This window comes from Jaculus jaculus, chromosome 8 (genome assembly GCF_020740685.1).
Source record: "Jaculus jaculus isolate mJacJac1 chromosome 8, mJacJac1.mat.Y.cur, whole genome shotgun sequence".
In the NCBI taxonomy this organism is placed as follows: domain Eukaryota; kingdom Metazoa; phylum Chordata; class Mammalia; order Rodentia; family Dipodidae; genus Jaculus; species Jaculus jaculus.
This window is the reverse complement of record NC_059109.1, coordinates 116,919,846-116,941,765: the sequence shown is the minus strand read 5'-3', so window position 1 is coordinate 116,941,765 and position 21,920 is coordinate 116,919,846. Positions and strand designations below refer to the sequence as shown.

Here is a 21,920-nt window from a genome sequence, read left to right as displayed (position 1 = left end):
ACTGGGGAGTTTCCTTCATCTCATCTTTATCTAATTTTTTTCTGCACCTTTTCTCTTATTTTTTTATCTTTTCCTTTTTCTCTCTCTTCTCAACACTCTTCTCCATTCTTCTTTTCTCTTTTATCTTTATCTTTATCTTTATCTTTTTTTAAATTTTTTTTTGTTCATTATTTATTTATTTATTTGAGAGCTACAGACACAGAGAGAAAGACACATAGAGGGAGAGAGAGAGAATGGGCACGCCAGGGCTTCCAGCCACTGCAAACGAACTCCAGACGCGTGCGCCCCCTTGTGCATCTGGCTAACGTGGGACCTGGGGAACCAAGCCTCGAACCGGGGTACTTAGGCTTCACAGGCAAGCACTTAATTGCTAAGCCATCTCTCCAGCCCAGCTTTATCTTTTTCTTTTTGCTCATTCTCTTTCCCATTTCTCTATTTAATTCACCCACTATTCTTTTTTTTTATTTTCACAATTTTTATTAACATTTTCCATAATTATAAAAAATATCCTATGGTAATACCTCCCCCCCTTGAATCTTTTTTAAATATATTTATTTATTTATTTATTTATTTGACAGAGAAAGAGGGAGAGGGAGAAAGTGAATGGGTGTACAAGGGGCTCCAGCCACTGCACACAAACTCTAGATGTGTGCGCCCCCTTGTGCATCTGGCTAACGTGGATCATGAGGAATCAGACCTAGGTACTTTGGCTTTGCAGGCAAATGCCTTAACTGCTAAACCATTCCTCCAGCCCCCAACTTGAATTCTTGATCCTTCTTCCTCATCTCTCAAGTGCTGCAATTACAGACATCACCATATCACACCCAGCTTTGCATGAAGTCTTAATGTTCGCATCTTTAAGTTAATGCTAAACAACCCTGATAATTTAGTTATTGCTGTAGTGAGAACCTTATAAACCTTTCAGTTATGGAAAAGTAAGATGTTAGTATAGTACCCTGGCACACAGTAAATATTTAATGGATGTTCACTTTACATTCTTGCTAAAGAACATGGGGAAGTTAACACTAAGGCTTTGGCCATTTAAGAATCTGGTTGCTATGCTCTTAAAGAGCACAATGGCCTCTAACTCTAGATGTAGTAGACAGAGTCGGGCAGGCAGCCACACCTCCATCCAAGATAGCCCAAACCTACTCCTTGAAGCCCCAGATATACCCATAGTGAACAACACTGAGACACTTAAACAACCTGGTGGCAAAGTTTGGGGAAATCCATCAGAAACAAAGTCTAGAGACATCTGCATTTCCCCAAGTGACCATTAATGTGAGGTTACTGTCAATACCACCATTTCTTGAATAGCTCTTCAGTACTAGAAACTTACCCAGTGAGGGAATGGAGCATTCTATTTATGCATCTTGCAGTAGGACAGAGTTTAGGGATAAGGAGGGATTTCTTTTTTCTCATGTAACCATCAAAAGAAGAAGGGAATAGGTTGGGACAGGCTGTTGATCAACTGATTCTTGTTAAGGAAGTAAAAGGAAAGAAGAGGTCTGGAGAGATGGCTTAGTGGCTAAGGTACTTGCCTGTGAAGGCTAAGGACCCATGTTCGACTTCCCAGATCCCAAGTAAACTAGACACAAGAGGTGACATATGCACAAGGTCACACTTTTGTACAAAGTGCTACACCCATCTGGAGTTCAATTACAGTGGCTGGAGACCCTTGGCACACCACTTTTCTCTCCTCTTGCTCGTTCTCTCTCATTAAAAAAAAAAAAAAAAAAAAAAGGTAGGACTCCTTACAGCATGCTTCTCCAGATAGAAAATGGCATGGATATCCATGACCTCATAGTGCCTGACACTACCTATAAAAGACTATGCTAATAGGAGGAAAAGATCATAACATCAAAATAAAAGAGAGACTGAGAGGGGAAGGGGATATGATGGAGAGTGGAGTTTCAAAGGGAAAGTCGGGGGGGGGGGAGATTACCATGGGATATTGTTTACAATTATGGAAGTTGTCAATAAAAAAATAAATAAATAGAAGCTAGGCATAGTGGCACACGCCTTTAATCCCAGCACTCAGGAGGCAGAGGTAGGAGGATTGCCGAGAGTTCAAGGCCACCCTGAGACGACAGAGGGAATTCCAGGTCAGCCTGGGCTAGAGTGAGACCCTACCTGAAAGAAACCAGAAAAGACTAAAAGGGAAAGAAGAATAAATTCAGATCTTGATGAAACCTATTCATCAGTCCAACTACTTAATTGCATAAACTAAAATGGTAATTTTGTAAATTAAGGCATTTTAGGCGGTAAGCTGTACCTCATTCCCCCCACTTTAAGAAAATATTTTTGAGCAGGGAGGAGGTATGGCTGTGCTAGAGCTCCTTGCTGCTTCAGACACCAGATGGATGCACCACTTTGTGCACCAGGCTTTATGTGGGTCCTGGGGAATCAAACCCAGGCTATCAGGCTTTGCAATCTCCCCAACCCTCATTGCCCCCCTCTCTGTAAGGCTTGCCATAATCTATACTTACCAGAGTTAAGAAGATTTTGGGGGGGAGAGGGGCTTTTGTATGATTGTTGAAACAGAGGTTTATATAGTCCAGGCTGGTCTCAAACCTACTGTGTTGTTGAGGATAACCTTGAGTTCCTGATCCTCCTTCCTCCACCTCCCTCATGCTGGGATTACAAATGTACGTCACCACATCTGGCTCAGAGTTAATAAGCTTTTAATGCTTGATTATAACCCACATGATACTTTAATTTTTTTTTTTATTTAAAAGAGAGAAAGAGTGGGGAGAGGAAGGGAATTTTACCATGGGGTACATTTTTACAATTATGGAAGTTGTCAATAAAAAAATATAAAAATAAAAAATAAAAAGGGAAAGACATAGAGAGATAGAAAACAAACTCCAGATGCATGTGCCACCTTCTGCATCTGGCTTACATGGGTCCTGGGGAATCAAACCTGGGTCCTTTGGCTTTGCAGACAAGTGCCTTAACCACTAAGCCATCCCTCTAGCCACACATGACACTTTAAAAAATTACTGTGTGTGTGTGATGTGTAATATGTGTGAGTGCAGGTCCATGATGCCATGGCATTCATCTGGAGGTCAGAGGACACTTGGGTCTAGGTCATCACTTTCTACCTTGTTTGAGGCAGGTTGTCTTGTTATTTACTACTGTGTACCCCACTCTAGCTGGCCCATGAATTTCCTGGATTCTCTTGTCACAACACCTACCATCTCAACAGAAAAAGGTTGGGATTACAGATATACACCACTGCATCCAGCTTTTTGTGGGTTCTGGGGATCCACTTAGGTCACCATGCTTGCACTACAAGCTTTTTTACCCTTTGAGCCATCTCCCCAGCCACATGATACCTATTTGTTTATTTATTTTTATTGTAATAATATGTATTTTTAAGTTGGCTTGCTATTGTGCTCTTCTTGGTTTGATTTTGTTTAACTTGTGCCTCTTTGTGACTCAGTGATTCCTATTTTCCCCTCCGACCTATAGGTTTATAGAAGTGTTCTGTTGAAAAATATTCCAAGAGACGTTGCGGCATACAATGGTGATTTTGAAATGACAGATGCTGGTAAGCTTTCATGTGCTAAATGTAATGCACCTTTGGTTACGTTATACATAATATAACAACTGTCAGGCAATATAAACTCATGATGTAGGTGGGGTGGACAATGCACCTTCCTCTTTTTTTTTTTTTTCTTGTAGTGCTTAGGTCCAAATCTAAGGTCTCACCTCAAGCATACTAGACAAACACTCTATCAATGAACTAGACCCTCAGGCCTTAAAGCCAATTTTTTAAAATTACACAACTATCCATGACCACTGTTGGGACTGCTAAGACCTAAACTCTTTTAATATTTATTTATTTGAAAGAGAGAATGCATGCACTAGGGAATCCTGCCACTGTAAACAAACTCCAGGTGCATGCATCACTACATCTGGCTTTTTTTTTTTTTATTTTTTTTTGTTGTTCATTTTTTATTTATTTATTTGAGAGCTACAGACACAGGGAGAAAGACAGATAGAGGGAGAGAGATAGAATGGGCGCGCCAGGGCTTCCAGCCTCTGCAAACGAACTCCAGATGCGTGCGCCCCCTTGTGCATCTGGCTAACGTGGGACCTGGGGAACCGAGCCTTGAACCGGGGTCCTTAGGCTTCACAGGCAAGCGCTTAACCGCTAAGCCATCTCTCCAGCCCTACATCTGGCTTTATGTGGGTGCTGGAGAATCCAACCCAGGCCAACAGGCTTTACAAGCAAGTGCCTTCAAGCACTGAGCCATCTTTCCAGCCCCTAAACTTTTAATTAATGTGAGTTATCTGTTTGTATATGGGCATGCCAATAGCAGATGAGTGCACCACTTTGGGTCCAGCTTTATGTGTGTATTAGGGAATCAAATTTGGCTGGTAGGCTTTTCAAGCAAGCAACTTTTGAGCTATCTCCCTAGCCCTTGGAACCTTAACTTTAAGACTCTCACTCACAGAACAGATCCACTGTGCTAGGTTTTAAGTTTGTTGGTGGTGATGGTGGTGTTATGTTCATTACTGTGATAGTTACCTGAAAGAAATGATTGGTTTTGTTTTCTCAAGCTGTGGTCTTATTCCAGTCCAGGTGGCCCTGGAATTCACTATGTAGACTCAGGCTGGCCTTGAACTCACAGTGACCCTTGTGCTTCTGCCTCCCAAGTGCTGGGATTAAGGCATGTGCCACCATGCCCACAGATAAATGTTTTTTATAGTTTTATTTATTTGAGAGAACAAGAGAGAAAGAAGCAGAGAGAGATAGAGGAAGAGAATGGGTGCTGCAGGGCCTCCAGCCACTGCAAACAAACTCCAGATGCATGCGCCACCTTGTGCATCTGGCTTAAATGGGTCCTGGGGAATTGACCCTGGGTCCTTTGGCTTTGCAGGCAATGCCTCAACTGCTAAGACATCTCTTTCCAGCCTGAGAAATGTTTTTTAAAAAGGAAAGGGGGGGGGAGAGTGAAGAATTTTATTTAATTATTTGTTTATTTATTTAAGAAAGAGAAAAAAGGTATTTAGAGAGAAAGAGAGAGAATGACTGTACCAGGCTCTGTAGCCACTGCAAACAAAATTAAGATACATGCACCATATTATGCATCTGGCTTATGTAGGTACTGGGGAATCAAACCTGAGTCCTTAGGCTTCGTAGGCAAACACCTTAACCACTAAGCCATCTCTCCAACCCCTGAAGGTTTATTTTGACTTGTGGTTCAGGCCATGGTTGGCTATCTCCATTATTTCTGAACGATGAGGCAGAACACCATAGCTGAAGACCACAGAGAAGCACAATTGTTTACCTCGTGGCAGCCAGAAAGCAGATGGAGAGAAAGGGACTGGAGACCAGGTATAACTTTTAAAGGCCCACCTCCAGTGTCCTAGTTCCAGCTAGAGACATCCTCATAGTTCCTATCACCTCAAAAGATAGTGCCACCAGCCAGGAACCAAACCTTCAGCACATGAGCCTACAGGGGGTCATTTCAGATTCAAACCACAGTACCCTCTAATAATCGTTCATAATCTAACTTTTAGTATATACAGGGCACATTCAATACTTTTACAAATAATTTTTTAAATTTATTTTTATTTATTTCAGAGAGAGAGAAAGAGGCAGATAGAAAGAGAATGGGCATGCCAGGACCTTTAGGCACTGTAAATGAACTCCAGATACATGTGGTACCTTGTACACCTGGCTTATATGAGTCCCGGAGAATTGAACCTGGATCCTTTGGCTTTGCAGGCAAACACCTTAACAACTAAGCCATCTCTGCAGCCCTCAATTATTTTTTTAAGGATATTTTATTCTTTTTATTTTACTTATTTGGCTAACGTGGGTCCTGGGGAATCGAGCCTCCAACCGGGGTCCTTAGGCTTCACAGGCAAGCGCTTAACCGCTAAGCCATCTCTCCAGCCCTCATTTTAGTTTTTTGAAGACTCAATTTCTTAAAAGATGATGACATCAAAATAGAAGACAGACTAACTAGAAAGAAGAAGGGATTCAATGGAATGTGGATTTGGGAAGGGAAAAATGGGGGGTGATAGGAAGGAATTATTATGCTCAATCTATACACTTATGGAAGTTGTCAATAAAAAGTTAAAAAATAAAGACTCAATTTCTTAAGGCTACATTTGATAGTGAGTTAGAGAGATGGTCCAGTGGTTAAGGCACTTGCTTGCAAAACCTATTGACCTGAGTTCAGTTCCCCAGTACCCATGTAAAGCCACATGCACAAAGTGGCACATGTATCTAGAGTTCATTTTTGTTGGCTAGAGGCTCTGGTGACCCCAATTCTCTCTCTCCCTCTCCTTATAAGTAAATAACTATTTTCTAATATCCTTAGATACTGAAAAGTGGGCCAAAAACACAAATAGTTGAAGAAAATCCCCTCAAGGGAGATGCTGTTTTTATATAAGATATATAAGTTTAGTAATTGTAAGTTGATAATCAGGTGACTTTATCTGAACTATACCCATGTTACAATACCCAGAGAGAAACCGTAATAGACTGTAGAGCACATTTCTGCTTGTGTTTTGATAATAGTGATGCACCAAGAACCACTAAAATGTCATTAAAATCATCTTAAAACCACTAAGTTGGGATGTGGTTAGTGGCTTTTACATAATTGAAACAAAATACCCCTATCCTGTCAGTGAGAAAACTGTTCTAAACTATTTCCTGCTTCCTGTTATGAGAAGCAGGAGGGAGTGTATAGGGTGGGAAATGGGTGCTATCACAAGTAGTTTGACTAGCTAGGTGCAGTCACGTACTAAATGCCAGGGGCTGAGGAGGTAGCTCAGTCGGGAAAGTGCTTGCCTGAGAACCAGACTTAGGTTCCCAAAATCCATATTTAATAAATAAATAAATAGCCTGTATGTGGTAGCACAGGCTGCTAGCATGAAGAAGAGGAAGACAGGCAGGCTCACTGGCTAACCATTGTAGTCTGTTTGTAAGATCCAAGCCAGTAAGAGAGTCTTAAAAAAAAAAAAAAAAAAGGAGGAAGGGAGCCAAGCCAAGCATGGTGGTGCACATCTTTAATCGCAGCACTTGGGAGGCAAAGGTAGGAGGATTGCTGTGAGTCCAAGGCTACGCTGAGACTACATAGTAGATTCCAGGTCAGCCTGGGCTAGAGTAAAACCCTACCTTGAAAAATAAAAAGAGGAAGAAGGGACTAGAGAGATGGCTGAGTGGTTAAGGCACATGTCTACAATGCCTGAAGACCTGGGTTGGAATCCCTGGTACCCACATAAAATCAAATGCACAAAATGGTACATACATCTGGAATTTGTTTGCAGTGGCTAGAGGCCCTGGTGTACCCATTCTCTCTTTCTTTCTCCTTGCAAATACATAAATGTATTTTTAGCTGGGCATGGTGGCACACATCTTTAATCTCAGCACCCAAGAGGCAGAGATAAGAGGGTCACCATAAGTTCTAAGTCAGCCTAAGACTACATAGTGAATTCCAAGTCAGCCTGGGGTAAGACAAAACAAAACAACAACAACAACAAAAATAGAATTGCTGGGTATGGTTGTGCTCACCTACAGTTCCAGCCTTTGAGAGGCAGAGGTAGAGGATTGGAGCACAATGCTGTTTTACAACTGAGGGTACTGATAGCCAAAAACTAGAGCTCCTGCTGTGCCTGGGAAAATAACAATCTTAGAACACATACTAGTCAGTTCTAGACAAAACCAAACCAAACCTACCACTTGCCATGCATCTTCCTGTTGCTTCTTCCTCAACCTGAGAAGACATGCTTTTTACCTTTTAGCCTTTCCACCTCATCAAAGAACAAGGAAGAATACCTGCCGGCCCTTTTCTAATCTGAGGCTCAAGATTGGCCACTGCCACCCATATTGTGGAACCTAGCTAAACTCCAACCAGGGCTAGTACTTCCTTAAAGACCACCAGTGACCTTGCCATCAAAAGCTGAGTTGGGCTGGAGAGATGGCTCATTGGTTAAGGCACTTGCCTGCAGTGCCTAAGGACCTGGGTTCAATTCCCCAGATGCACCAGGTGGTGCATGCATCTGGAATTTGTTGGTAGTGGCTAGAGGCCCTGGCACACCCATTCTCTTATCTTCCCTCTCCTTTTCTCTCAAATAAATAAAAAAAAAATTTTAAGCCCGGCATGGTGGCACCAGCCTTTAATCCCACACTCAGGAGGCAGAGGTAGGAGGATTGCTGTGAGTTGGAGGCCACCCTGAGACTACATTTTGAATTGTGAGACTACATAGTGAATTCCAGGTCAGCCTAAACTAGAGTGAGACCCTGCCTCGAAAAACAGGGTGGGGGGGGGCTGGAGAGATGGCTTAGTGGTTAAGGTGTTTGCCTGCAAAGCCAAAGGACCTTGGTTCGACTCCCAGGACCCACATAAGCCAGATGCACAAGGAGGCACATGCGTCTGGAGTTCATTTTCAGTGGCTAGAGGCCCTGACATGCCCATTTTCTCTCTCTGCCTCTCTAAAAATAAAGTTTAAATTTTTAAAAAATATTTTTTAAAGCTGTGGTTGTAAAACCATGTTTGCTAAAATGGTATTGAAGAAAAGAACACTTCAGTTCACAAGCTTTTAAAAAAAATTATACTTATTTATTTATTAGAAAGAGAGAGAGGAATGTGCATACTAGGGCCTCTAGCCACTGAAAATGAACTCCATATACATGTGCATCTGGCTTATGTGGGTTCTGGTGAGTTGAACCTGGGTCCTTGGGCTTTACAGGCAAGCACCTTAATCACTAAGCCATCTCTCCAGCCCCTCACATGCTTTTTAAAAAATATTTTATTTATTTATTTGCAAACAGAGAGGAGATAGAGAAAGAATGAGCACCCAAGGGCCCCTAGCCACTGTAAGTGAACTCCAGATGCACATGCCACCTTGTGTATCTGACTTACATGGATCCCGGAGAGTAGAACCTGGATCCTTTGACTTTGCAGGCAAGTGCCTTAACCGCTAAGCCATCTCTCCAGCCCCCAGTTCACATGCTTTTATGCCTCTAGGTTCTAATTTGATTGCTTTTTGTTTTGTTTTTTAGTTTTTTTTGTTTATTTATTTATTTATTTGAGAGCGACAGACAGAGAGAGAAAGAGGCAGATATATAGAGAGAGAATGGGAGCACCAGGGCCTCCAGCCACTGCAAGCAAACTCCAGATGTGTGTGTGTGCCCCCTTGTGCATCTGGCTAACGTGGGTGCTGTGGGAATCAAGCTTCAAACCAGGGTTCTTAGGCTTCACAGGCAAGCGCTTAACTGCTAAACCATCTCTCCAGCCCTAATTTGATTGTTTTTTAAATTCACTATGTAGTCCAGGCTAGCCTCAGACCATACATCCTCCTGTTCAGCCTCCCAAGTGCTGGAGTTATAGACAAGTGTCATCACATTCTAAATTTGATTTTTATTTTAGTTATTTTATTTTTTGTTTTGTTTTGTTTTTTGAGGTAGGGTGTCACTCTAGCTCTGGCTGAGCTGGAACTCACTATGTAGTCTCAGGGTAGCCTTGAACTCATGGCAATCCTCCTACCTCTGCCTCCCGAGTGCTGGGATTAAAGGCATGTACCACCACGCCCTGCCCAATTTGATTTTTAAATTGTACATATTTCTCTAAAAACATTAATTGCTTTTTTTAGTCAATATTTGTTTTTGGCTTTTGTTGTTGTTTTTTGAGGTAAGGTCTCTGGCCCAGGCTGACCTGGAACTCACTATGTAGTCTCAGGGCAGCCTTGAACTCATGATGATCCTCCTACCTCTGCCTCCTGAGTGCTGGGATTAAAGGCGTGCACCACCACGTCCAGCTATTTTTATCAATATTTGTATTTTTATATCATAAAAGAGCTGTAATACAAATCACTGGACCACATTAAAGTACACCTATCACAGTGTTGAATTCCTTTTAACAGACTTAGAAGATGCTACAAAGACACCTAACTGTTCCAGCGGACCAATGAGACAGGAGCGAGGTGACCTTATCAAATTTTATAATACAATATATGTAGGAAGAGTGAAGTCCTTTGCATTGAAATATGACTTGTCACATCAGGACTATTTGGTAAGTTTTAAATTTCACTACTTTGTATTACCAAGTCATAGTTGGACTACTTTGAGAATATTTTGGTAGATAAGTATTTCAAAGCTTAAAAGACCCACTGATGGGATGAAGAGATGGCTTAGCGGTTTAAAGCTTAAAGCACTTGCCTGTGAAGCCAAAGGACCCAGGTTTGATTCCCCAGGACCTATGTAAGTAAGCCAGATGCAAAAGGTGGCACATGTGTTTAGAGTTCATTTACAGTGGCTGGATGGAGGCTCTGGTGTGCCCATTTCATTCTCTCTCTCTCTCTCTCTCTCTCTCAAATAAATAAAAATTTTTTAAAAAGACCCACTGATGTTACAATGACCAAAGGAAACTGAAAATGTTTTCTGCACTGTATTATGTATGCATATGGTAAGGACTAAATGGGAATATTGAGGCAATTCATTTGGCTATTTTTCTATTGTTTTTAGTTTTTATTAAATGTAAATGTCACATTCAAGATAAAAAAAAAAAAAAACATGGTGGTATAAGCCTATAACCCTATAACTTGGGAAGTGAGAACAAGAGAATCAGGAGTTTGAAGTCATACTCAACGACAGAGTAAATTTTTTTTGGTTTTTGGTTTTTCGAAGTAGGTTCTCCCTCAGGCTGACCTGGAATTCCCTATGTAGTCTCAGGGTAGCCTTGAATTCACAGAAATCCTCCTACCTCTGCCTCCCAAGTGCTGGGATTAAAGACGTGTGCCACTATACCTGGCCCTACATAGCAAATTTGAGGTTACACTGTGCTGTATGAGACCCTGTCTTAAAAATAAATTAAAATTTTTCAAAGGAGCTGGGCGTGGTAGCACACGCCTTTAATACCAGCCCTTGTGAGGCAGAGGTGGAGGAGGATCGCTGTGAGTTTGAGGTCACCCTGAGACTACATAGTGAATTCCAGGCCAGCCTAGGCTACAGCCTCGAAAAACAAAGCAAACAAACAAACAAAAGAAAAAGGTTCTTACTTGCAAAGCCTAAGGACCTGCTATTGATTCCCTAGTATCCACATAAATCCAGGTGCACAAAGCAACAAAACAAACCTGGAGTTTGTTTGCAGTGGCTAGAGGCCCTGATGTGCCCATTCTCTCTCTCTGCCTTTTTTATTTTTTTCTCTCCCTTTCTGTCAAATAAATAAAAATAAATAAAACATTTTTTAAGATTTAGGGGCTGGGAAGATGACTCAGTGGTTAAGGCACTTGCATGCAAAGTCCATGGTTTGATTCTTCAGTACCGACACAAAGCCAGATGCACAAAGTGGCATATGCATTTGGAGTTCACTTGCAGTGTCTAGAAGCCCTGCCATGCCCATTCTCTGCTCTGTCTTTCTTCTTTCTCCTCTCTCCCTCTCTCTCTCTCTGCTTGCAAATAAATAAAAATATTTGTTTAAAAAAAATTAGAAGCCAGGCATGGTGGTACACACCTTTCAAAAAATTTTTTTAGGCCAGCATGGTGCTGCACACCTTTAATCCCAGCACTCGGGAGGCAGAGGTAGGAGGATCACTGAGAGTTCGAGGCCACCCTGAGACTACATAGTTAATTCCAGGTCAGCCTGGACCAGCATGAGACCCTACCTTGAAAAACCAAAAAAAATATATATTTATTTTTTTAAGCAGGCGTGATGGCGCACACCTTTAGTCCCAGCATTTGGGAGGCAGAGGTAGGAAGATCACCTTGACTTTGAGGCCACCCTGAGACTACATAGTGATTTCCATGTCAGCCTGGGCTGGAGTGAGACTCTACCTCAAAAAAATCAAAAATAAATTAATTAATTTAATTAGAAATTTTTTATATTTATTTATATGATAGAAAGATACAGAGAGAATTGGCATGCCAGGGCTTCCAGCAACTGCAAACTCCAGAAACATGAGACACCTTTTTTGTTGTTGTTGTTTATTTTTATTTATGTATTTGAGAGCGACAGACAGAAAGAGAAAGAGGCAGATAGAGAGAGAGAGAGAAGGAGTACGCCAGGGCCTCTCTAACCACTACAAACGAACTCCAGATGCGTGCACCCCCTTGTGCATCTGGCTAACGTGGGTTCTGGGGAATCAAGCCTCCAACCGGGGTCCTTAGGCTTCACAGGCAAGCGCTTAACTGCTAAGCCATCTCTCCAGCCCAAAACATGAGCCACCTTGTACATGTAGCTTACATGGGTTCTGGGGAATTGAACCTGGGTCCTTTGGCTTTGCAGACAAGCTCCTTAACCTGTTAGCCATCTCTTTGGCCCTTTTTAAAAATATATTTTTTTTTTTTAATTTTTTTTTATTTATTTATTAGAGAGCGACAGACACAGAGAGAAAGACAGATAGAGGGAGAGAGAGAGAATGGGCGCGCCAGGGCTTCCAGCCTCTGCAAACGAACTCCAGACGCGTGCGCCCCCTTGTGCATCTGGCTAACGTGGGACCTGGGGAACCGAGCCTCGAACCGGGGTCCTTAGGCTTCTCAGGCAAGCGCTTAACCGCTAAGCCATCTCTCCAGCCCAAAAAATATATATTTTTTTAATTATTTATTTGAGAGAGAAAAAGAGTCAGAAAGAGGGAGAGTGTGAGGTGGTGCACTTGGGAAACTAAGGTAGGAAGGTTGTGAGTTTGAGGCCACCCTGAGACTACTTAATGAATTCCAGGTCAGGGAATTCCAGGCCAGGTCAGAGAAAAAAGAAAAAACAAATATATATATATATTTTAAACTTGGCCATGCCGGGCATGGTTGACACACGCCTTTAATTCCAGCACTTTCACTCAAGAGGTAGGAGGCTCGCCGTGAGTTAGAGGTCAGCCTAAGCTAGAGTAAGACCCTACCTCAAAAAAAAAAAAAAAAAAAAAAACCTTGGCTATGGTGTGGTGGACACCAATTTGCAATCTTAGGTAGACTGAGGCAGAAAAATTATAAGTTCAAGGCTAACTGAATTACATAGTGAAACCCTGACACAAAATTTTTAAAAATTAAGAGAATGCCAAAAAATAAAAATAAAAACAGCTGGGCGTGGTGGCACTTCCAAGCACTTGGAAGGCAGAGGTAGGAGGAGCATCGTGAGTTCAAAGCCATCCTGAGACAACATAGTAAATTCCATTGTCAGCCTGAGCTATAGTGAAATCCTATCTCAAAAGAGAGAGAGAGAGAGAGAGAGAGAGAATAGAAAATGAAAAAAGTAGACTTCTACTGTTACTAGAGGTAACACTAAGAAATTGTATGTAGATTCTAGTTTTGGAAATGGCAGTATCAGCAGCCTGAGGACATGTTACCAGTATATGAGCTGAGATTGTTTCCCAGGTCAGACTTTAGCTAAAAAAATGTGGACCCTGTAGTGACCTTGGAAGACCAAAGTAGGAGGATTTTGAGTTCAAGGACATCTTGGACATCATAGCAAGACCCTATCTCAAAAATCAAAAAATCAAAAAGAGAGCTTGGGCATGACACATGCTTTTAATCCCAGCACTCTGGAGGCTGAGGTAGAAGGATTGCTGTGAGTTCAAGACCAGCCTTGAACCACATAGTGAATTCCAGGTCAATCTGGGCTAGAGTGAGACACTACTTCAAAAACTAAAAAAAAAAAAAAAGAAAAAGCTGGGTATGTTGGCACACACCTTTAATTCTAGCACTCGGGAGACGGAGATAGGAGGATCACCGTGAATTCAAGGTCACCCTGAGGATACTGATTGAATTCCAGGTCAGCCTGGGCCAGAGTGAGATCCTACCTCAAAAAACCAAAACAAAACAAAACAAAAGAAATACAAAAAACAAAAAGGTCCCTAATAAAAGCTATAGCTGGAAAGGTGTTAATTAATTAACATTTCTGTCCTTGTCCCTCCCAAGGATATGGTCTATGGCTAGCTTCAGAGGGCATCTTCATCTGACCTAACGAGCCCCGCTACTCCTGTCTTATGCTGTACTGTGACTGTCAGTTAACTGAAGCTTAGTGTTTGCCTGTTTTTGTGGTGGTGAGCCATTCTCATTCATTCATTTCTATGATAGAGAATACTGTATCAGTATTCCTTTCTTGTTGCTGGGACAAAATATACAACCAGAAGCAGCTTAAGGAAGGAAAGGGTTCATTTTTATCCTTTTTTTTTTGAGGGGGAGCTGGAGGTAGAGTCTCACTCTAGCTTAGGCTGATGTGGAATTCACTGTGTAGTCTCCACTGGGTAGTCCTGAACTCACAGCGATCCTCCTACCTCTGCCTCCTGAGTGCTGGGATTAAAGGCGTGCACTATCACGTCCGGCTATTTTCATTTTATACTTTTGAGGGTAAGGGTCTACTACGGAAGGAAACCTGTGTCACATTTCCCCTCAGCAGGATGGAAGTTGAGCGCAAGAAAGCTGAGCTATAACATCCTGAGTCCTGTGCTCAGTGACACACATACTCCCTCAAGGCTCTTCTTCCTAAAGGCTTATAATCTTTCCCAAACAGCACCATCAACTGTGGATGGGGGATGTTTTGCATTAAAACTACCACAAATACTAAAGAAAAATGAAATCCCTGCTTACATATTTCTAGTAGAGAAAATCTTTATACATATACATATTTCTAAATATTGTGCATTTCCACATAAGTCTTTCCCATTTCATTGAACATTTGTCACGTGGCAAACCGTCTTTCTGTCTCACAGAATTCCTTACCTCTTTTTTTATTTTCTCTGCTACTGCCTTGGTTATAGTATATTTGTATGTAGAGAAGTTTTTTTGTCTTGTTTTCTGAGGTAGGGTATTACTCTAGCCCAGGAGTTCATGATGTAGTCTCAAGGCGGCCTCAAACTCACAGCAGTCCTCCTACCTCTGCCTCCCAAGTGCTGGGATTAAAGGGGTGTACCACCCTGCCTGGCTAAAGAGAGAGAGATTGAGTTCTGTTGCAGAGTTAGAACCCTGAATTCTTTGTCCTCCTGTTGTTTTTTGTTTGGGTGCTGGATATGGAGCACTGGGCCTCTTACATACTGCGCAAAAGCTCTACCACTGAGCTCTCTACCCCTGGTCTGTTTCTGATTTTGAAACATGCACAGAAGGTTCCTCATGCTCCTTGATTACCACTCCTGGTGATTTGCCCTAAAGTTTTTTATTTTGCTTTGTTCTTGTTTTGAGACAGTCTCACTATATAGCCCAATTTGCCTTGAATTCTCACCATCTCCTGCTTCAGCTTCCAAGTGTTGGGATTACAAGCATGTGTCAGCATGTCTAGCTCAACTGGAATTTTTATTTTTTTTCCCTGAGGTAGGGTCTTAGTATAGTCTCAGGGTGGTCTTGAACTCACAGCGACCCTCCCACCTCTGCCTCCTGAGAGTTGGGACTAAAGGGGTGTGCCATCACACCTGGCATGGAATTCTTAATATTAGCTACAGGATTTACAGAATGAACTAAGACAATAAATTATAGCTTATCTATTAATAATTGTTGTAAATCAATGGGTAACGGACCCTGTTGCAGTCAGGTTCGCATTGCTGATAGAAATCACCCAACCAACAGCAGCTGCTGGGAAAAAGGTTTATTTTGGCTTACAGGCTAGATGGGGAAGCTCCATGATGGCAGGGAAAATGATAGCATGAGCAGAGGGTGGACAACATCCCCTGGCCAACATAAGGTGGACCATAGCAACAGGAGAGTGTGCCAAATACTGGCATGGGGAAACTGGCTATAACACCCATAAGCCCGCCCCCAACACTTACACTCCCTCCAGGGGGCATTAATTCCCAAATCTCCATCAGCTGGGAACCTAGCATTCAGAATACCTAAGTTTATGGGGGACACCTGAATCAAACCACCACAGATCCCTTATTTGCTTCTTACAGCCAAAAATAAGTTCTTACAATGTAACTGACTTCTAGCCAGGAAATACTAAGGAATAAAAATATGGTGGCACTGAAGAAAATGAATTTTTTTTTAAAGTATAACATTTGGCTTATTCTAGGTGGACGCTCCGCCCCTCTCTCCTTTCCCACACATTAAGCAGCAGCCTGGCTCCCCACGCCGCATTTCCCAGCAGCACGCTGTCTATGTCTCCCCACACAAGAGCGGGCCAGGCCTTACACCAAGGAGTGCTCTGTTGTACAAGTTCAGTGGCAGCCCTTCTAAGGTAAGGTGCATACGGGCTACTCCAAAAGAACTTATATATGTATTTGTTCGAAGTTGAATGTCAAGGGTTTTCAAGTGTAACTTTACAAAAAAGTTGGCTTTCAAGTAACTTTACACACAGGAAAATTTGCATTTCAGTTTATTAATCAGTTGTCATTAATCTTTAATAAAATATGATCTATCTAATAAAATATGAAGCTATGACATGTTTCCTGTGATCACAAGTAATATATTAGGTTAGACACCCAGCACTTAGGAAACTGAGGTGGTAGGATTTTTGAGTTCAGGGCCAGCCTGAGCTACAGAACAAAAGTCCTGTCTCAAAAAAAAAAAAAAAGGAAAAAAAGAAGCCAGGCATGGTGGTGCATGCCTTTAATCCCAGCACTTGGGAGGCAGAGGTAGGAGGATCACCAAGAGTTCAAGGCCACCCTGAGATGACATAGTGAATTCCAGGTCAGCCTGGGCTATAGTGAGACCCTACCTCAGGAACAACAACAAAAAAAAGAGGCAGTATGTTCGGCAGATTGACCTCAGTGATAGAGTGCTGGAGTGCTTGGATAGCGATAGCATGTCAAGGCCCTGGGTTCATTCCCCAGCTAAAACATAGATAGAGAAAGAAAGAGGGGGGAAGAGAACATTAGGGGCTAAGGAGGAAGTGTACCCAAGGATGCCCTCTGGCCTCCACATACATCAACACACATTTGCATGCATATGTGCAGGTACGTACACGCACACAGACATTATATTCAGCTGAGATTGCTTCATCTGTTGCTGTTGATGTGGCATTTGGAGGAATACTAAGTTGTTTTAAGGAAGGATTTTGGTAGATTGGTCAAATTAACCTTAAACGCAGGATTCTGAGCTGGGCGTGGTGGCACACGCCTTTAATCCCAGCACTCGGGAAGCAAAGGTAGGAGGATCGCCGTGAGTTCGAGGCCACCCTGAGACTACATAGTGAATCCCAGGTCAGCCTGGGCCAGAGTGAGTCCCTACCTCGAAAAACCAAAACACAAACAAACTAACTTCTCATTATTCTACCCCACATTCAGGTGGGGAATGTTAAGTTTAAAGAAAGGTCTTAGAAGCTGAAGTGTAGTATGTGGACGGTGACCAGGGCTGTAAGACAGTGGTCCGGTCGTATGTGTGTAAGACATCAGCAGTGCATATGGCTCTAGAAGCCAGAATCAGTGTCTCTTAGACAAACTTGTGAGTTAAAGTGCAATAGCAGCTCCTTGACTCAATGGTTTTCCGGTTTAGCTCCACAAGCACCTGTTGAGTTCTTATTATACTTGTCAAAGAAAGCTAGATCATAGAAACTGATTTCCTGTAGATGTTTAGAAGATACTGGACCAGGTACCGGTGGAGTTCAAGGCAGGTAGAATCACCTGGGAAGTTTGTTGAACACCATACCTACCCCACAAACCTATTGAGTCACAAAGACTAGCAAGCAGGTCCGGGACTTTTAATTATAACAAGCTCTCTAGACACCTGACAGGAGCCACTTCTCTGAGCCCTTCCTGCTTAGAGTGTGCCTTGTGGGCCAGCAACACCAGCATCACCTGGGAGCTTTTCAGAACTACACACACACAGCTGCACACCTGTGTGGGTATGTGGTATATGTATGTGTGTGCAGATGTGCACATGAGTGGATGCAAGAGGAAAAGGTCAGTACCTTCCACTCTTCCACTTCATTTCCTTGAGGCAGAGTCTCTTATTGAACCTGGAGCTCCCTGCTTTTCAATGAGACTGGGTGGACAGGGAGCCCATGATCCTCCTGTCTCCACCCTCCTAAGCGCTGGGGTTACAGACATGTGTGCCATGCCTGCTTTTTTACATGGGTGCTGGGATTCACACTCAGGCCCTCATGGAGGTGCAACAAGCACTCCTCCCTGCTGAGGCATCTCCCAGCCCCAAATCTGTGTCTTAATTTTATCCAGATCCCACATGGTTAGTAAGCAGGTAAGCACATTAAAGTTGAAAAGATTTACTGTGAAGAGGTTTTCTAACTTTAGGAAACATTAAAATCACCAACAGTGCCTATTAAAACATGGGTGTCAAGCTGGGTGTGGTGGCGCACGCCTTTAATCCCAACACTCTGGAGGCAGAGGTAGGAGGATCGCCATGAGTTCAAGTCCACCCTGAAATTACAAGGAAATTCCAAGTCAGCCTAGGCTAGAGTGAGACCCTACTTTAAAAAAAAAAAAAAATGTCTGGGTCCCACCCAAAATATCTGACTGCGTGAGGCTTGAGAATTTGCATCTTGAATTCTTGGACACTTGTACTGTGCCTCATGAGAACTACTGTCAGTAAGGTACCTTCATCTTTTCAAGCCAATCGAAACAAGTAGTTTAGCCTTCATTTAGGTTAGTCTATGTTCAGAAAAATAACAGATTGGGGTACGAAATAGAAGGCAGGAAAAGCAATCAACCTCCATCATTGCTGCTGTTAACACATGTTCACTGCTTTTGTAGAGTTTGAAAGATATCAACAACATGATAAGGCAAGGTGAGCAGAGAACAAAGAAGCGAGTACTAGCCATCAGTGGAGACGCAGGATCGCCTGCCAAGCGCCTCTGCCAAGAAAACGATGATGTTTTACTTAAGCGACTACAGGATGTCGTCAGCGAGAGAGCAAACCACTGACCTGTTCCTGTTTCTGATCAAAGCACTTTCTGGTCACTGCAGAAAGCTGGGCTCAATCCTGCAAACCTTTCTATCATAGATAGTAAATATCACTGGGTTCTACACAAACATGCACCAAAATTAAGAGCTTCTTAAAAAATACTTGCTGGGCATGGTGGCACACGCCTTTTATCCCAACCCTCAGAAGGCTGTGGTAGGAGGATCACTGTGAGTTTGATGCCAGCCAGAGACTACATGAAATAAATATATATTATCCAAAATGTCACTGAATTAGATTACAAAAGAATGTTTTAAGTGCCTTTATAAATATTAATAATCAGAAATTTTAAATGTTTGTTCCTTGGGTTACTTTTTAAGATGAATTAAGGATAAACCTCATCATTTTTTAGCTTTTTTTTTTAAACTCCCCGTACCTCTTTTCTTGTGTTTTTTTGTTTGTTTGTTTGTTTTGTTTTGTTTTCCTGTTTTGGTTTTTCGAGATAGGATATCACTCTGACCCAGGCTGACCTGGAATTCATTCAGTAGTTTCAGAATGGCCTTGAACTCAGGGTGTTCCTCCTACCTCAGCCTCCTGACTGCTGCGATTAAAGGTGTGCACCACTACACCTGGCTTCCTTCCTTCCTTTCTTTTTTTTAGAGAGAGACACAGAGAGACAGACAGACAGAGTGAGTTGGTATGCCAGGGCCTCAGCCACTGCAGTCAAACGCCAGACGTTTGTGCCACCCAGTGGGCATGTGCAACCTTGTGCTTCCTCACCTTTGTGTGTGTGGCTTATGTGGGATCTGGAGAGTTGAACATAGATCCTTAGGCTTCACAGGCAAGTGCCTTAACTGCTAAGCTATCTCTTCAGCCCTCCTTTCTTTTAAAAGTAATAAGATGTGTCTTTCTCCTGTGCTTTGTAATATAAAGGTAGTAGGTAACCTCTTTTGTGAGTTGGCTTTGTGATGCTTGTGTCATTAATACACTATTGAAAATAGAGGTTAGAAGCCAGGCATGGTGGCGCATGTCTTTAATCCCAACACTCGGGAGGCAGAGGTAGGAGGATTGCCAAGAGTTCGAGGCCACCCTGAGACTACATAGTGAATTCCAGGTCAGCCTGGGCTGGAGTAAGACCCTAACTCGAAAAACCAAAAAAAAAAAAAAAGAAAGAAAGAAAATAGAGGTTAGATCCCATAGTATATTGGTAGAGGGGTGCATCAGCCTGTCTCTGGCTCACTGTGGTAACCACATCCAGGTGCCACTACTCACGTGGGTTGTCCCTTGTCCTCTTCCTCCCTTGGGTGTAAGCAGCTCTGTCTGGTCCCATGCACTGCCCCACTCTTGCTTTCCAGTTATGAGCACTCTAAGCCTACTGTTACAACCCAATGAATGGGGACATTGGCTCATTTTTAAACTATATCGTTTTATTTATCGTGACATTAATTTTACATTCAGTCACATAGTTCTCAAAATAAGAAATTGCTTCTTCAGAGTGAAACCCTATCTCAAGGAAAAAAACAAAAACAAACAAACAAAAAAAAAAAGAAATTGCTTCTTATCCAGTGCAATAAGATTCAGATTAAGTTAAAGAAACTAAATTTCCTAAGTTAGGGTAACTGTGGTAAAATCATTCATTCATGCATTCTTCACAGGCATAGTGGGATATGCCTGTAATCCCAGTATTCAGGAGGCTGAAGCAGGAAGTTTTCTACAAATTTGAGGCTAGCCCTCTTCTCAAAAAAATTATTCTCAGTCTAATTTCCTAATTTGAGACCATTTTCAGAAGCGCATTCATATCACCTCATGCTTTATACTTCTGTTGTGTACCACCCAGATATTCTTCTTCATATCACCATCTTTGCTCTCTCATTGTCAGCGCATCATGAGTTCTCTATTGGAGTTTACCTACGGAGTCCCCCAGAGCTACTATCCACCACTAGAGGGCAGACTTCCAAAGAAGCAGATCTTCGCATTCACTTTTGCTCATGAGTTTCTAGAATCTGGAAGGATGTAAATAAGCCGTTCTTAATTGATTTTCAGGTGATGCTATCAAATATTTGTATTTTAAACTGTTGGAGTTTGGGATGTAGCTTAATGATATTCTTGTCCAGCATCTGTCAGGCCTTGGGTTTGATCTCAGTACTGGTAAGCGGCATAATGTTTGCCTTACCTAATTTTAGTTCGTTTGAATTAGTCTTAAGATCTGGCTGTCAATGAGTTCTAAGTATTAATATTTAACTTTGAAAAGGGAAGGGACTTTGGTTATATTTTACTTTTCTGAAAATTGCATCTTCATTTTTGTATAATATCTATACATGTTGTTATAAGCCAAATAAGAGTCTGTCTTGAATCCTTGTATATATTTTTCTGTATCTATAACTATCATATCCATTATTAATGTACAAAATGTAAATATCTGTACACTGGCCATGTAAGAAACTCCAGGCATGTTTTGTGTCAATTTTGGGGGGACTTGATACCAATGTACATAAAATGGTTAATAAAAATTAGAATTTAAGGGGATGGAGAGATGGCTTAGAGGTTAAGGTGGTTGCCTGCAAAGCCAAAGGACCCAGGTTCAATTTCCCAGAACCCATGTGATCCAGATGCACATGGTGGCACATGCGTCTGGAGTTTATTTGCAGTGGCTGAAGGCCCTGGTGTGCCCATTCTCTCTCTCGCCCTCTCTCTCAAATAAATGAAAATAAAGTATTTTTAAAATAGAATTTAAGATTATTCTATCTATTCTTGTGTGTGTGTGTGTGTGTGTGTGTGTGTGTGTTTTAGTTTTGGTTTTTGGTTTTTTGAGGTAGGGTCTCACCGTAACCTAGGCTGACCTGGAATTTACTATGCATTCTCAGGGTGGCCTAGAACTCATGGTGATCCTCCTACCTCTGCCACCCAAGTGCTGGTATTAGAGGTGTGCGCCACCACGCCCAGAATTCTTGTGCTTTTTATTATTATTTATATGACCAAAAAAAGTGCAGCCATCTAAAATGTATTTTTTAATATTTTATATTTTTTTAATTAATATAGAGGTTAGAGAGATGCTCAGAAGTCAAAGGTGCTTGTTTGCAAAGCCTGGCAGCCTGAGCTCAATTCCTCAGTACCCGAATAAAGCCAGATGCACCAAGTGGCACATGTATCTAGAATTTCTTCACAGTGGCAAGAGGCCCTGGTA

General features: G+C 42.1%; 1 protein-coding gene across 5 annotated transcripts in view; it reads left to right on the top strand.

Moving 5' to 3' along the window:
• The window catches only part of Rbl1 (RB transcriptional corepressor like 1), an 84,094-nt gene extending 62,739 nt beyond the window's left edge, over positions 1-21,355 (top strand). For 4 of the 5 annotated variants that reach the window (XM_045156682.1, XM_045156681.1, XM_045156679.1 and 1 more), the window contains 4 exons: positions 3,475-3,553; positions 9,889-10,037; positions 15,954-16,118; positions 18,589-19,163. In XM_045156682.1, coding sequence (XP_045012617.1) covers positions 3,475-3,553; positions 9,889-10,037; positions 15,954-16,118; positions 18,589-18,759 — 564 coding nt within the window. In that variant the 3' untranslated portion in view covers positions 18,760-19,163. Of the gene's footprint in view, positions 1-3,474; positions 3,554-9,888; positions 10,038-15,953; positions 16,119-18,588; positions 19,164-20,615 lie in introns of those variants that run through there. The other variant, XM_045156680.1, reaches the window with a different exon arrangement.
• Positions 21,356-21,920: the final 565 nt, after the last annotated feature.